Source organism: Anopheles ziemanni, chromosome 3 (genome assembly GCF_943734765.1).
Source record: "Anopheles ziemanni chromosome 3, idAnoZiCoDA_A2_x.2, whole genome shotgun sequence".
NCBI lineage: Eukaryota > Metazoa > Arthropoda > Insecta > Diptera > Culicidae > Anopheles > Anopheles ziemanni.
Genome location: NC_080706.1, coordinates 33,458,588 through 33,476,612, shown reverse-complemented (window position 1 = coordinate 33,476,612; position 18,025 = coordinate 33,458,588). Strand labels below are relative to the sequence as shown.

Below are 18,025 nucleotides of genomic sequence, written 5' to 3'. Positions count from 1 at the left end.
TGGTACATTGCTTTGCTTATTGCTTCTAGGATTAACTGCATCATCAAACTCAGAAATAAACATTTTAAATTAATTACTCTGCACGCATAATGATAAAAGCGATTATGCGAAGCGAAGTCAGGGTAATCCAGATATTCGTTAAGTGGATTTCGTCTACCACTAATTGTTCCTTCACATAGACAATATATCCGTTCACTTTAATGCAGACACAAAAAAACCTTGGTGGCTTTAACAGCGGGCTATTATATCAATCAAGGCGGAAATGACGCCCACATTTGGGAAACTAATGCTTCGTAACGTTTCAGCCCATCAATCAATCACCGTCCAATCTATTCGCACCGTCATGTAAGCCGGTCCAATCTGGGCCGTGATTTGATTTGTTACAATTTATTAAACTCCCGAGGGGCAATCTTTCCTCACCCTCACACCATCCGGGATGAAAACTGGGCCAAACGGGCTGCGCAGTGAAACCAAACGAATTCTCCCAGTGGTTGAGCCCAACTGCCCGGAAGGACCGGGAGTTCCCGGGAATTGCAAATGATCCTAATCATATCTGTAGGGGAACAAATGAGAAATTTAGTGCTAGCAAATTGCACACGGTACGGTTGTCGGATTAAATTGTTCGACCACGAGGAAAGTGAAACGTTCCACACTGGTTGAGCAAACAACCATTAGCTGATGGTTAGAGAAGGCATTATTTGGTTTGCATTCAAACGCTGCGTTTACGGTCTGGTGCAGTTGACCGCTAAAAAAAATTTCCCGGAAAATGTAACCGATGGCAAAAAGACCCTGTACAATAACGGTATTTGTAATGAATAGCCACCTTTTTTGTAAATATTGTTTTACAGTTTCTGTTGCACTGTATACTAAATTGACTGCATTTAACAAATGAAGGTTGTGAATTGGAGCGTCAACCCACACATTACGCATCTAATTGTAAACAACCAACCCCCCCCCCCTTGGTCCAACCTACCTGTATGGGAAACCAGAGCGAAGCGAACGCCGCCACCACGATCACCACCAGCCGGGTTACACGCTTCTTACCCTTTTTCGACTCGGCCGAGCGACCGCCGACCGAGCTTCGCCACAACCGCGACAGCATCCACATGTACAGGACACTGATCAGTATCAGCGGCACGACGTACGAGCTGAGGAAGAAGGCGATGTGGAAGGCTGCCCAGGAGAAGTCCGTGTTCGCCAGGAAGCCGCATGTTATGATTTCCCTCTCGCCGTACTTGTAAACCTGCAAATTAGAAATGCAAATCGTTTTGCGTCAGTCTCAGGGTTGGGTATGGTAAAATATAAAAAAAAGGTAAACAATACATTGCTCCAAAATTGTAGTCATAATTTCTATCCATTCGCCGCGTTTAGTTCAGTTCTGATAAATTGTGAAGCAAAATTGGATATCCAAGAGGGGATCGCATGTGTCGGACTACCAGATATATTACTACCGACAGTCTCATCCGTTCAGCGATACTCGCCCATCATCATTATCATCACCATCATCATCATCCTTGTGCGCGTCGATATATCTTGTACACAACAACGCCTTTCGCACCGAGGACATCCGAGGGCGTAAATTAATTAATCAACACTTAATATATTTAATTACGGGTGCAATAATTTCGTTACCTACGAACGCTTGAACGCATCTTCGCTATCGTTTCGCTTCGGGTTCGGGCGTTGATACCGAAAGATGAATGTCGGCTAGGTTGCAGGATGCCACGAACCTCGTTCGGTCGTAAATCAAAAGGGTCGTAAATTTACGCTGCATTTAATAACCTGATTTAAGCCCCGGGGTTAAAGACGTCTGGCGCATGAATCTCAGCGTAGGGATGTGTTTGTGTGTGTGAGAATTTTGGGGGTCATAATGGGGCTCAGGCGGAGTCGTTATGATGGATTTCTGTCTCATCAGAACATCTCATGCTATGTCTATATACACCAACGGAAAGAGTAACTTAACTGGGAACGTAAAAACTTTGATTCTTACTTAATCCACTTACGCGACCTAACGTAAGAAAATAAAGAAAGAATAAAACTTTTTATGGAATGAATGGATGTGATATTGTTGAAAAGTTTGTTTTAGAAATATCCAAGCAAACGATAGAGTGTATGTAGATAACTTAAACGTACATGTAACAAACAAGCCGGATCAGATTTCATTTAATTAGTGGAAAGAAGTTCGAATCCGAAACAAGACATACAAAACATGGAGCTTCAGAAAACCATCAGGGATACAAAATAAATAAAAAGATAATCAGAGTAAATTCAACGAAGGAGTGATGATTCATAAACGAGATACATGATTGAAGGGATACAATCTTGAATGTCAATCCCATAGTGAAAGTAAAATAATTTGCTAAAAGATGTTTCTACTACAACGACCGCAGTGTAGAAGTATACGTCACGAACTTTAAGGGACATGCTTGTGAGAGGTTTCCCACCATTCATCATCAGCTAGACACATTTTTCATGGAAAACAGGATCAGTTTGAAATCAGAAGAGCGCATTGAACTAATTCTTTGCTCCAAGCTTTCCTCATGTGGTTCGGCGAATATAAAGTTCATTTCAAGCAAAAAGCACTCTATTGTGTTCATGTCGTTGACGTCTTCACAAAGAAAGATCTTTAAAAAACATGTTAAGTCTTAATAACAAATTTCAGAAAGCTTTTATAAAGTAAATAAGCCCAATCTTTTAAGCAGCCCTCATCTTTAAAAAGCAAAGAAGTTTTAATACAGTAAATTAGATAAACTTCTTAATAATGTAAGAACTTGAATAAACCAAACTAGAGGTAATTCGAACACAAAAGAGTCAATGATAGGATCAATGTGACCTATAAATTATTCAACCTCCCAGTGCGACAAGATTTCGCTAACAATGAAGTCTAGATGAAGCAGTCAAGAGTTCTCAATGAAACAGCTTACCAACGTTAAAGGGCCCTGCACTTGACGCTATCACTTCTGCTCCGAGTGGTTAATGTATGCGGAGCATCTTTATCAAATTCAGCGCTGAGCCTATTCTTCCGCAATCCAGCAGTAAGCGGTTTTGACCGAAGGAAAGGTGAACGGGGTGAATGGCACGATGAGCATAGCGAGGGTTTCATATTGTGTAAGAGAATGCTAATACATGAAGTAGGCTTCATGTTGGGGAAAATGCAATGGATCGCTTTCGCAACACGAGACTGAAGTAACTCTTCCACGTTATCGTCTCTTGGTGTTCGTTGTGTTCGAGTCATACGAAGTGCCCGTAAGGATAAAGAAAACTGCATAAAAGCAAAACCAGACATGGTAGCAATATTAGCAATTCAGATTAGCATCACTACATTTGGGGAAGAATAAATCCTATGGCTTGTAGAATATTATCATCTAAAGCTTCATCTGTAGTGTTTTTAACAAGCATACCACACATACCACACATACCAGAGGGTTGCTGGAGGCTTACATATATTTTAATAGAATCTTATGAGCGTGGGTAACGCCTACATTAAGAACCTTTCAGTGAAGGAGCAAAACTTCACCAACTCAACTAAAAATTACTATCGTAAGAGTTCGTGATGTGAACTTCTCCGTTCTTATAATAGTTTTTGTTCAAATTATCAGCAAAATTTGCCAACGGTGTTGTAAAATGCTGCTATAAGCTCCACGTATGTCACTAATTGCTACAAAAAGTAAAATCTTAGCATATTTAGGTCTCTTTGACAAATGGTACTACTGCCACCACGCCACACTCAGCCATGAAAAATTTTCTCATTCCAAGCACTACACAGCAGAAGTGCTATTAACTTCCATTAAATTGCTATCACACTAATTGACGACAGAGAGCGGTGACGGAAAGAGCTCATGTGAAATTAACCAAAGGACATGTTTGACGAGTTTCCCTGCTGGCTTTCTGTGAAAACTCGTCTAGACTACCCCTATTGATGGTCTAGGATGACACTAATCACCTCACCGTCTGCGATCGATATGCGTTAGCTAAACTTTAGTCGACCATACGAAAGCAATCGATACTAATTAACGTTAACGAAATGTGTGGACACGCTGAAGCCTGTGCAAACACTTGCCGAACAGGATAAAGGTCCACACTCTCTAGCCAAGTACGAACACTCCGTTTCGTGGCGAATATTTGGAGAGCTCTTCTATGGTTTATGAAAATTAATTAACTGCTCCCTGTAGCCGACATCGCCACATGATTCGTTCCACTCGAACACCATGGTTTAATTTGCGAAGGGAAAGTCATTGGTTCCAGTCAGTGCCAAGATGATACTCTCTCACTTCCTCTCACTTGTTTTGTTAATGTCACCCTACATCCTGGAAGTAGACCACCCTTCCAGCAAACAGGAAGCTTCCTACTTCCGGTGGCACGACTTTCATTCATTGCCTTCTGCAGCAGCTGCTAGGCGTGGGCAGTTGTGGCAAAATGGCAAAGCTAGCCGGTATTTCCGATGCCATCAGCGATTCAACCAATGCCGACTTGAGTAGCTCTACCGTTCAAGTTGAATTAACATTGTAGCATCGGAGCGCCTTCGGGCGCTAGAGCACTGGGAAAACAAACACCCTTCATTTCCGGAACAGCGGAAGATAAAGGCCCACGCACTTTGCAATAGTTTAAGTATTTCCCACTTTCCGTGAGAAAGCATCCGCGCCCAACCAGTCGGGTGTTTGTTTTTTGATCTATTCAGTTTCGTTAGTGTCAACAAACGCCTTAAGCAAGGAGCTTCCTGAATTAACTTTTCAAATTTAAAAGCTCGAAAGCATTTGAAAATTTAAAGTGCGCAGAAAGCGAACTAATTTTTCCTGTCAGCCACACCTTAAGTGCTTTCCTGTCGGTGGAGCATTAACTTCAAGATTATCCCCAACCAGAACCACCAGTTCCGGAAGAAAACCGCACTGACAGCGACCACTTATAATGGGTTTGGAACTTCTCGAAGGGTTTTCACCAATAGGTAAACACCTGTTGTCGACTCTCTTTAGCTGGTTTAGATGGTCCGGAACCCCAAAAATTAACTCGTAAAAGTAATGCTTACTGTCGGCGGTTCGGGTTCCGATCCGTTTTGCTAATCTGTTTTCCTAACCGATCTGCCGAAATGGATGTTTAATGCTCCCATTACTCAACCGAAACCCCTCGACCGTGGGCCAGCTTTCCCATTTTCATTTCGACTCACGGAAAAGTGTATTGTCTTCACCCTTGCTCCTCTTTAATCCTCTCTTTCGTACCCATTTTTCCTGAACGAACTGCGGTTCGCTTGGTAAACCTTTTCGATTCCTTTTTCTTGGGTTTGGTTTTTGCCAAACCACCGTCCGTCAACTCTCCTTTCAGCATGCTGAACTTCCGCAAGAGTAAATGGAAAAGTTTGAACGAAACCTACAATTTGATTATATGGTGCCTAATTTATCTCGTGCGGGTTTTATTTCGACCCACAATGGTATCCAGTGGAGCGAGCCTTTTGTGTAGGAAAATTAAGGCTATTCATTAAGCCAACAGCAGCCGTGCTGTTTTTCTCCATTAGTTTTCATTTAAACCCAGCAACGGTCATGATTACGGCGTGATCTCCAATTTTAATCCAGTTGATGAATTATAGATTGTAGAAATCTATGGAACTCGCAAGCTCTTTTGCTTTGCGAAATTGATGTTATTTTCGTTCTCAAATATTCGTCCTGGTAAATAAAAATACCTTGAAGGTACGGCAATACTGATAATCTGTAAACCCATCACATTCAATGACAGAAGATTAATAAACCTCTCATTAATAAAATCTGTTCAAATTACTCGTCTTTCGCACACCTTGTTACATTTATAAGAAAAGGCGATTGAAAATAATTTGGATTGGAAAAACATTTCCAAGCCGCTCAGCAGCCAAAGCAGTCCGTCAGCAAGCAGTCTCGGTCGTAATTGAGGAATGGGTTTAATTTAATCAAAATCATTTAAGTTTTACATCTTCGCGTTCGAAACGGTGACGGCGCCCTGGTTTCATGTCGGATGGAATTTCAATCAAGGTACGTTTCTTTGCGACTCTTCCGGTAAACAAACTCTTGTTCGATGAATGGCCATCCAGACCGACAGACAGACGGTGGAACACAAATGTAGATAACAAAGGAAACCCCAGTTTTGTCCGCCATTTGCCAACTCCACCCTTTTGATAAACTCATTATGTATTGCTTTGTAATGAGCGGACCGCAATCGGAACCGCGTGGAATGTCGTTTCCAGCCTGTTTCACTGCTGACAATCGGTCCTGTTTCAGTCATCGCATAAGGGAAGCTCTTTAAGTGCCAACCATCAAGTCTTTTCTGGTGTAATTAGTCACGCTTTGAAATTCCGCAGGTTTTTCTACCGAGCTTATTTGAAACAATAGATAATAGACTAGACATTTTAACAAATACTACAGAAACCTCATTTTGCGCAAATCATACCAAGTAATTGCTTATATTCCCGGAATGCTGCACGTAAGTATCTTTTTACTGATTACGAGATTAAAGTTTCACGCCAGACCGGGATCAAATGAACCGGAAGCTCGAACAATTTCTTCGAGACGATTGTTTTCGGCCCGCATAAAACAACAAATCGAACGAAAAAGAAAATCAATGATTATTGGTGAATGACGTGATAATCATTTACGATCGTAAATCATCCATTTTGCTATCGATTGCCACGCTCGATTTTTGTCGACAAATGGCGGTAGTTTGGATCGTCGAGAAAGTTTTGCGTTGTGCAAAAAGTAGAAAAAAGTGTTGGATAATTTTTACGAACCAAAATAGCCATAAGAAGAAGCTTCAATAGCGAACCGAACCGAAGACCGAAGAAATATTGTTTGAAGCATTTCATATTTTGGGATAGTTTAGAAATATATTTGGAAACAGAACAAGTATACCCCTTTTGAAAAAAAACTCATTTAAATTTCACTAATATAAAGACAGTCAATGAACGTACAGGTTCATGTAAATAAGCTATCAAACCTTGCTTCATATCTGCTTGGCAGAGTTCTATTATCAGGAGCGAAATACGTGATCAACATTCGAATGGTATATTCTTCGTATCGCGAAATAAGTTGGGCTTAAAATCTGTACCAAACTCAAAAGCTCGCCTCAGTGGCCCCAATTTGCATGCCACATAAAAACTGAAAGGCAGCGTAAATGGTGACTTTAACTTTCGAAAACGGAGCATAACAATAGCGCCAATAGAAAAGGGAGGTTCGAGAGACAAAAAAACCCCACCGAGTCGTTGGATCGGAGGGCAAAAAAAGGATAAGCGCGGTAAAGTAAAGTAGGGTAATTTATAATTTTATTGCCCACGGGTAACCCGATGCCACGGTCGGTGCTCTTTGGCTGCCGTGAAAGGGAGCCATGCCAGTGTCTTAGCCAGGTCGTTTGGAAAGGATCAAGTTTTTTTTTATGAAAACGAGTGAACGAAGAAACAGATAGCAATTCTGTTTTTTACTCGCAGACCCAGAATACCAACCGGAAACGGGGACCGCCGATTGGGAAGATTAATGCCGGTGTCGTATCGGTGGAGCCAATAATCGGTCGAAACCCATCGTGAGCGGTCCCCGGGGAGCCGTTGTCGGCATTGATGCGAATCGCGGCAAACCGTGGGAAAAACCGGAACCGTCGGATTGCCCCATCTGTCGACGTGGCCAATCGCTAACGATCGTAAAATGGTGATTTTCATTAGACGCATTTACGGACGTCATAAGGACGCGTTTACAGACATTCGGACGGTCATCAACCCAAATCCATTCTGCTTCGGTTTCCGATGGATTCCAAACACGTATTGGAACCTCGACGTGAGCGCTTAGCCGACGCTGTCTGCTTCCGGGAGAGAATTTGTTTTGGTTTTCTTCGTGAAACATACTTCGAATGATTGGGTTCGATTTGTGGAATGGATTTTCTGCAAGTAACTCTTTTAATCCAAGCGGTTTCAAATGTAGAGAAATACATCCGGGAAACATCATAAAATTCAATCACTTTATATCTTCCAAAACAGTTTCACAATAATCAACATTTTTCTTTCATATACACGTATTCTGGTAGTTCAAAACATTATTGCATGTGCGGTACATTCGTAACTTTCCGTTATGTGAGCAGCTGTAGTAAAATATCCCGATTAATGTCAGTTACATCTCTCGGTGATGCCAATCGGAAAATTACAGCGGAAATAAAACAGCAAACATCCGACCCCAAAACAAACTGCAATTATGCACCGGAATACAAACCACCTGTGGTTAGCCTCATTGTGGCCTCATTTCGTCCCGCTCGCCTCTGCTTCCGCAGTTCCGACGTAACCAAGCCATCGTGCATCGGGGATCAAAGGTAAACAAAGCGCTTGCAGCGTTTTGCTCAATTTGCTGGATTTTAATGTACGGCAAGCAGTGGGAAATTGTGTGTGTTTACGCTTTCAGCATGACCTATTTACGAGGAGAAATGCATTGTCCTTTTTGCTGCTAACGGGGAAACCAGTTTACAGTTTCTTATTGCGACATCGTAAAGCGAGCTTGGCAATTAACTTTTTCCAATGCTCAAAACAAGCACGGGTTTCAACCAGATGGGAAAGGGAAAACTCCATTACACCGCTAGCATTGTTTTTCGTTCTTCACTGATACCGTTTCCTTATCGCTAAGCTCTTTGATTTATAAGTTTTAACAAATGCGTCTGTTCGAGATTGAAAAAGTAGTGCTAGGTTTGGTTACACAAAGGTTCTGCTTGCTTGAAACATGAGTCCGATGCACATCAGGTCAGGTGGAAACCATCGCAACTGTACAAATATTCGAAAGAAGAAATATTGCAACATGCATGCCATACTAGTTTTTCCTGAAAATGTTATCGACACGCCGCATTTTTCGGACAACGCTCCACAACCTGCTCCTGAAGCGTTGTCGAATCGTTTGTATGGGCAATATTTCCATAATTTTTAAGCTCTGAGTATGGTGGGTTTGAGGCAAAAAAGGCACAGAAGCCCGAACACTTTTCAAACACCACTACCCAACCGATGCACTCAGGAACGGTATAGCAAAGGGAAGGAAAACCCGGGGAGCGGTTCATAACCGTACACATTCCTAACGAAACAATCACGGCATGTTTGCTGAAGCATGCGCTTGCACAAGAAATCGGATAGTCCACATCATGAGCTCATACACATGACATCGTGTGCGTGTGTGTGTTTGAGGGGGATTGTGCAGAAGCGTTCGCTTGGGCGGCAGGAAAATTTGCAAATTTAATCCAAACGACAGCACCTGTATTACGGTTGTTTATTTTTCCTATCGAACGTACGAGGAAAAAGGGGTTCCAACGTTGCTTGGTCATGGTGAAAAGAGGCAGATGGTGTAAATTGGATCGTTCCATAATAAACGTCCATGCGAGCCGGCGTATAACGGAGCACATTAACGCGATCCACACATTGGGCCGGACATGAAACAGCTTGCCTTCCTTTTGGAAGATCCGAAGGGGGAATACTTTTCATAACCCAACTTTTGTTCTTTTGCATCCACATAAAATTACACAATCTATGGGAGTGCTCAAATCATCCCACAGCAGCCAACAGTTGAACCGCAGCTGAATGTGTGTGACCAGCAACTAGAAAGTATCTTCTTTTATCTTCCACCGTACGGTTCCTGGAGATGAAGCAACACCGTGTGAAGTAGAACTTTCATTACCTGCGTGCACTGACTGTTATTGAAATTTTCCATCCCACAAAAGAGCACCTCCGGTAAAGTTATTGCAACCTGCAAAAGGACGGGGGAAGCAAGCTTATGAAGTTCACAAAGGTAGTATGGAATGCGTTACAGATTATCATGGCATCTAAGAAGCTAAAATCTAAGCCTTTGACCTATGACCGAACACGCAAGCATAAAAGGCGTGACTGTACGGTAAAGAATGAAAAGTGCCCATAAATTGGAATAGTTTAACGAGCTGCACGTCTAATTTACATATTGTACAACGCGATATGATCAATCAGTGGTGATTGTGCGTAATACGACCTTGGTCCACTAATGGCTTGATGGCGACATGGTTCTTTATTGGTGAATTAGTTTGAAGCATATTCTTGGAAAAGGTAGTCCTTTTCGATAAAAACACAAAAATAATTGTCTTCAACCTTGACTGTGTTTCATTTAGTTTAAAGTACCATGCGCCTCCATTTTCGGAAAATATTGGCCGTAAGGTGTTTTGTAAACAAATATAAATTTCGATTATTTTATTTTAATGTTTATCAATAAACTTTAAAAAATTTATTAAATAATTTAATTATACTCTCGCCCCCACGAAATAATACCATCGAGGCTAAAACTCTTTCCTCCAGCATGGACTAATGGAGGCGCCTGGTATTTCACTAAACATACCTTTTATAGCAACCACATGACAGACCCACAGACCGTTGGGTCACACGAATCGAGAATGTACAAAATTAAATTCCGTATCGGAAGATATGCCTCTTATTACGACTCGAAACTATTGAAATTTTACAATTTTAAACGATTCTGAAATATAATTTAACACATTTAACACTCTTTAGAACACAAAAATCAGGACCCCAGCAAATTCGATTATGTATGAGTTTGCTCTATTTAGCCTAATTGAGTCAGCAACTGATCGTCCCTTGTACATCTTCAAACCTTTTGCAAACATCGTTTGCCCAAAGTTAAGGATCCTGATTGACGATTCAACATTCCATTAGATAAAGAAGTCTATTCCATTAGCAGCAAATGTTTTCGGCAAGTCGTTCTACAGTCCTCGGCTGAAATTGAAACGTTCTGCAATCAATGTTTCCTTTCTGATTTGTTTGTAATCAAATTCAAATAATCTTTCCCATTAAAAAAACCAGAGGAAGAGCATGGATCCGTTCGTCCCACAGCATGCCAGTGCGTGCATTATGTTTGCAAGTGGGTGAATTTGATTTTGATGGATTCGCTTTGATTAGTTTCTGGCACAGACCTGTGGTGGTATGAGTATGAGCTGTCGGATATTTATACTGTTTGGGGCAAACGAATTTATGAATATCACACCATCGCATTTCGGGCACGTTTTGCTGGTGGGAATGAAGGAAGCGTAAGCTTTCCACCTCGGTTGTCTAACTTATCCATCTTTTGACTTACTTCATGTCTCAATCTTCGCCGTTAGCGGTACCGAAGTCACGTTGGTGAAACCTCTCCGACGCCGTGGGGTGCCAAGGGGCGTTTTTACATCGGCATGAGGAAAAACTCGACCTGCTGCAACGGAACACCATCATTATTCTACCAGTCCGCTGAGCAAATTGATTCTTCTCTATCACACTCCATCACCGGTTCACCTTCGAACCTTCGCCCGGTCCTTTCTCCGATAACGACGGAACGCACCGTCTGCCACCTTCCAATCAAACGCTTCATTGCAGACATCATGCCATTTCCATCCCACCTTCTGCTCTCTTCGCGTGACATTATGTCCATTTACATTTCTTTTGCACGGACGTTGATGGCTACGGAAAATGGAAAAAATAATGCTCACTTTCCACGCCAAAGCAAACATCCCTGCCGCCTGCTGGGGCTTTGCACCGAAAGATGCGGAAAAACACTCACAAACGGTCATCAACAGTCAGTCCTGGCAGAAACAGAAGCAGCCGGATGAGCAAATCATTTGATGTTGTTTGTTTTTGCTATTTCGAACGCCACCGGCTTTTGCAACATCATCATCCGACGCCCTCCCGGACAAACGGTTCGGGGTGGCTTGAGCAGTGCCAAACCCAACACGGCCATCATAGCTGTCAAAATTAACAGGTTCAACACACACACGCTCCCACACACACATATAAACACACAACAACACCCGCCACACGCCCCCAAGTTCCCGTTTTTTCGTGGAATCTCTTCACGGAGAGAAACGAAGGTCCTTTACTTGCCATTTCACTTCGAAATGATTACTTAAAGTATTCGTCCCCGCATTCGGGAACGCAAAGAAAAAACAATTCTTGCCGTGTCGCCTTAAACACTCCACCAACAGCCCCAGCAAACAGCAGGCGACACGAGCCGGGTGTGTCCGTTCCGGGGCTTTGGATCAATTTCGATTGAAATGTATTCGAGCGTGAGCGGAAAATCGGCAGAAAATGAAATTCGCGCTCCACATAGCGGTTCAACACCCGGCCACTCAAGCGGAACGTGGGAACAGAAGGTGATGTTCACCTTTCCGTCATCCGTTCCCGCCTTGCGATGCGGAAAGGAAGCGACGTTACCGATGCAGATAATATTGAAAAATTGAAACAAAAAGCTTAAATAAATTTTGTTTCACTTTTGCATAGAAAATTGTTCAAACGGGAAAACATGCTAGCTAGATCATTTTAATGCCAAAAGGTTGTTTATTCTGTAAATCTGCAGCATCTTTTTCTCTATATTCAACCGTCCTTGTCGGGCGTACATTTAGATCAGATAATTTCAATCCTAGTAGAAATGGTCTCCCAAAGTAAATGGACGAGGCAAACTAAACTTTTTAACATTTACTGTGGAGCGAAGGACTTCTTAGAAATTGGGTTTCCTAAGCTTGGATTTTTATCTTGCAATCTATCTCAACCGACGAGCACAGATACACGGATACGAGCCATGCAAATATCGGCTGAGAGGATCCCGTGAAAAAGGATCCCTTCCGTTTCGGTTGATAGCTATCTTTTTTTCATTTATTACTACCTTTTCGCACCAAAAGGAGCACCCATGCATGCCACGAAAAGATCGTCCAACGGTTAGCCATCTGTGTACGACCGATTGAAGGATTCTTGTAAGTCACAGTTCAAAAAGAATGTCGACCCAAAACAACCGAGGAAATCCCTTCGTACCATCGACACAATATTTATCATCACTCGTCACTTGTCGTCCCCTCTCCACGGAGGTTCAATTTTTCAATCACCGAAATTGCCCTATTCTTACATCACAGATCTTTCTATAAGCAAAGCTCTGGGCCGAAGGGAATTTCCAGGCTGTTACGCAAAAAAAACAAGACACATACTGGAGGCTTAACTATTCACCCCGAGGCTGTAAACTGACACATGAGCCGGAAAAAGGCATTTTCGAGGAACTTGTTCCTGCATGAGTTATCCGGACGTAGGAGGAAAATAACGGGATGGTTACGCGGTCCGACACTGATCACATCCCAATTGGGTGCCATTGTTTGTCAGCACTTGTTTTCGGGATTGTCGATCTGGTACAGGACGTTTTTTGAGTATGAGTTTGTGTGTGTGTTTTACAGATGCAAATAAACAGGATGCAGGGTATGAAAAGGGAGGACAAATATGTTTTCGGAAATATCTTTTACGCACTTGCATATATTTTTCGTACAGGGAAAAAAAACGAACGAGCCATAAATCAAACAAAATGGGTTTTACTTTCACACGGCATGACGATTTGTAACGGTTACGACTTTTTTTAACGATCGGAAACATCGTTTAGGAAGCAAAGAAAAAGAAAAAAAAAACCACGCACAAGCACGCACACAACCAGTGAATTGATGATTTACAAAGTTGGTATAATTTCTGATAAGAACAAAATTCAAAATTGATCACCTTTTATGCAACTCTTCTTGATTGGTGTAGTACTTGTCATATTTAATATTAGCATGAATGTTGCTCAATTAAGTAAAATAACCCAAGCCAAATTTGCTGAAATTTTACTGAGAGAGACAATAAGAGTTAAAAACGCAACCACACGTAATATATTAAAATATAAATTCAAACCCAAATCAAACATCCTTTTTAATTTAAATTTGAATGTGTTTCAATTAAACTAGTTTCAACATTAATTTAGTTCTGTTTGCGTTCGGTCGTGTTTCGAATAGATCTTCGTTATTGTTATTTTTTAGTATTTACAATGCGTGATTTTCAAATATAAAACTAATGTTAATTACACGCGATTAGAAGATTCTCTGTCTGCTGGCGGTGTTTTTAATGAGTCTCAATTAATACACATGGAATCACGGTTCAGTATAACATAAGAATGTAATACGATCCAATGGTTTAAATAAACATTAATTATAAAGATAAACATGAGAAAAAGGGTAGAAATGTTCTCGTGGAGGCCCTTTCGTGTTTCACATTCTGAGAATTGAATATTTTCACTTATATTCAAAACCAGACTCGTGCATATTCAAACCATCCCACGATGATAGCACATCAAGTAAACATCTTATCTCATGTAAGCAACCAATTTCGACAAGACTTATTCGGTAGCGACAACATCCACCCCCAAGTGGTCGTTCAATAATAGAAGGTTTCGCTGGAAAAAATATCATTTTATCAAACAACTGCGACGATAAGCAGGAAGGAATTTTATTTCGATTCCTGAGTGGGCTGAGATGGAAGCAAGGAAAACCGGTACAAAAACGAAAACAAATCATATCGAAAAATGAACCTGACAGCACACAGGACGACCTGAGCAGAACTCATTTTGAATCCCATCAGATAGCTTTGATGTTTGCCGAGCTTATATGCAAAGCGTTTCAAAAAGGGGATTTGTTTTTGATCCGTTAAATCGAAATCTGTCTAGCTGAAGCCTTCGTTGCCATCGCCACGTGCTGCAGATTCCATCATCGCATTGCGCATTGTGAAGCTTGTGCGACGATTTACAATGGGCACCGGTTTAATCGTGCCGGCTCAGCAGGCTTTTGACATTTCATGTAGGATGTGGGCAATTCATGAATTTCAAATATGTTTACCATGTTGTGACATTTTTGCACGAAAGAGCCAGCCCGGTACGCACTCGTTTCCACGAATACTTGACGTTCAATATTTCATCCAAAAGGGCTCTCCCGACTGTTTGCCATTATACTGAAATAACTCGTCGCAATCATGCTAGCAGCTCGTTTGCTTGGAAGCAATCAATTTGGTCAAATGATGGAGCATTTGAAATAAACGATCAAAAATCTTCAACTCAAGCACAGTGGAACACTCTCTTGGATTTTTTTCATATATTCCAATTACAGAGACCCTGTAATATGCCTTTGATCATTATCTGTTTGAACTGTGCAGTCAATTTTGAAAAGTGGACACAGTTCATTTTCTGGAAGAAATTAAAAACGAGTATAATTTCAAGGATTTCAATTTAATAAATCGTTTAGATACATTGTGATAAGCTTGGAAGTTATCCCATATCCTGTTTAATGACTGTAAGCGTTGTTATCGCTCCCATGGAAGCAATACAATCCAAGCTCCAACGATGAAGACTTCACTTGTGAAATGGACTTGAAATTTGACCGCATAAGCCCTCAAACAATGTTTTGCAACAAAATGCGAACAAAGAGAAACACAGCACACCACATTAATGATAAAAAGCGGGTCGAAGTTGGGCTCGCGACAATGTTTTTATGTGGGTTCCCCGGAAATTAAACGCACCTGGAAAATGTACCGCGCGAGGGTGGCTTCATCAATGCTCATCTGTATCACACGCGCCCAAGCTGCGACCATTTGGCTATGTCCGAATATTCATTTCAATGAAACTTAATGTTTGCCAACTATGTTTCGTCCGGCAGACCATCGGGTGGAGAGTTTTTCATGGCTTTCACTTACACTTTTGGTCAATGTAGCCCTATAACAATATTGACTTTGCCCTTCAGGTGTGCCGGCTGGTTCGACTCGTTAGAAAAACAACATCGTCTGTCGATGGAACGGGAGCGATTACGAATACCAACTTGCTGTTGACCATGCTTCTGAATACGCACTACGAAAATATACCCAAAATAAACGCAGCAATACTCAACCCCAACGCACTCAAAATATTTCCCTTTCATGTGCCATTGGCTACGAAATATTAAACGGTCAGAAACCTAGCTTCATCCACTTTGCCGCTGAACTATCGAGCGTTGTATTGAAGGTTCGAGTTTTTGCTATGCTCCAGGCTTTCCCATTCCACCGGAAAGGTTAACAGAAGCTCACTTCACCCAAAACACGTCCTCATCATAGGGAAGGTAAAGAAAAAGCGATTCTATTTAGCTGATGAAACTTGGTCCAGAAAAAATAAAGTCAAGTTCACTGAGGGCGCCATGTTGAAAACGATCGGATAGTAATCAAATTTTCTAGAAGAAAAAACAGTCACTATTTTCTAGACAAACGAGAATTTTATACGATATTTTCAAATTTTGTTAACATAACTTTAGTAGAAGTAATGTTTATGGAAATATGTCAAAGTGGTTACATACTCAAAAATAGAAATGTTTGAACAAGGACGAGCATTGTTTTTCTACAGTTTATAAAAACACAATACTGTGAACTACATTAGGTCCCCTAATTTTCTTTTTTTACTCTTTTTTCACGCTGAAATGGTATTAATTAGCTTCACTATTAAGCTATTATCGTGTGTTTAATAATATACGCCGAGCGTTTTTTGGATCAGGCGATACTGCGGTTGTCTTTTGTTGCATGATTGATGGCATATCGATGGGCTCAGTGTTTGCAGTTCTCTCTCCACATTCTATAAAAAGCACACTTTTGGAGTGGACACCATCAGAAACAGAACGGGCATAATTTATTTCCATCCACAAAACTTCCCGCCAGACGTCCAGGATACTGACGGAAATGAGAAAAAACTTTTTCCATCCGACCAGTCATTAATAATGGAAAAATGCGATGTTTGTCAATTCGTTCTCAGGTGGCGGGACAGAATGGACGTTCCTTTTTGCGGTCATTTTGATAAAACCAAATTTTTGCATTCACGAACTTTTTCGTCATTAGGACAGTTTTGTGAATATTCTTTTGTTTATTTGATGGGAAAATTATTTATGACATGGAATATTTAAACAAACTATTTGTTAGCTCGGAGAAGCTTACAGTATTAAATTTGAAAACTTTTTTCAAAGAAATTGTTTGAAGTCCCAGTGGGTAAACAAATTCTACAAACGGTAAATGAAAACTTCTCCTGAAGTCTGTCCATCAACTATCTATGGCTTCTCCCGAGCTTCCCTTCAGTCAGACAAATGTCACTTCATAAATCAACATGTTTCTTTACCGAACATCCCGTCGATACGACCCAACACGGATGGGAAAGTGTTTGTCAAGCTAGTACACACTCAATGTTGCGATCGTTGTGTGTTAGACGTCGAAGCTGAAAAGTGGTGAAGCAATTCGTTCACAAGCACCCTTGTGGTTTATTTATGGACTGCAGTGGTTAAAAAGTGCCGTGGAAATGTAGTCATCATGTAGAAACAGCTCCGTGACGACGTCTGGAGTGTTGTAGGAACCAATTTCCATAACAAATTTTGCACGCCCAAAACGTGGTCGACATCTTTGGTGGAGAGGTGACAATGCAAGCAAAATAAATCACACCCACTTTGACCGGAAGCCCACTCGAAATCGCGTTTGCAAATCGCTCATGCATCAGCGCTATGATTTAGCCTAATTAAAAAATCACTTTCAGCTTTGCGTCCATGATTGATGGTGATCCGTTTCGTTTCCCGAGCTCACCACTTATTTATCATTTGCCCGTGGCAAAGCTGGAAACCACGGCAACAGATAAACTTCCCTCCCTTCCGTCGCCGGTGGAAACCAGAGGGGAAGTTTGAAAGAATATTCTTTTATACTCGCCACCACCATCACGCTTTTCTATAGCCGGTTTGATTTACGGCAGGGTTTAACGCGAAAAATAAAGCGAATTCATCCACCACCCCCGCTCGATCGAGCACCATCGGGAAGGAACATCTCGTGTTGTCGCACGGAAGCCATCGTTTTCACTTTTTTTTACACACTCTTAAAATTGCAGACAAAGATTTATGCCATCCACGAGCACGAGCGAGAACCACGCGGGTGGCTGAATAACTTATGGTAAAGTTATGATACGCGCTGGCGATAAGTATTGGCGCAAAGTTTTATTCTTCATTTTGTGCTGTCGATCGTAGATTTTAATTAAAGTGAGAGCTTCTTTCTTGTGGCGGGTACTGATGCATGAATCATGAAACATGAGCAGGAAACCTGACAGTGAAACGAAAAAAAAACACATCCTCCCGACGCTACTTCCCAGAGACCCACATTGTTTCATTTTATTTTCAACGCCCGCAACCCTCGGATGTGGAGAACCTTTTTGAAAAGGTTGCGTTA

The 18,025-nt window shown here is 41.5% G+C and overlaps 1 protein-coding gene across 1 annotated transcript in view; it reads right to left on the bottom strand.

Moving 5' to 3' along the window:
• LOC131286488 (allatostatin-A receptor-like) overlaps positions 1-18,025 on the bottom strand; it is a 33,754-nt gene that overhangs the window by 8,596 nt on the left and 7,133 nt on the right. The window contains exon 2 of the mRNA XM_058315448.1: positions 974-1,243. Within this exon, the coding sequence (XP_058171431.1) occupies positions 974-1,243 (270 nt within the window). The remainder of the gene's footprint in view (positions 1-973; positions 1,244-18,025) is intronic.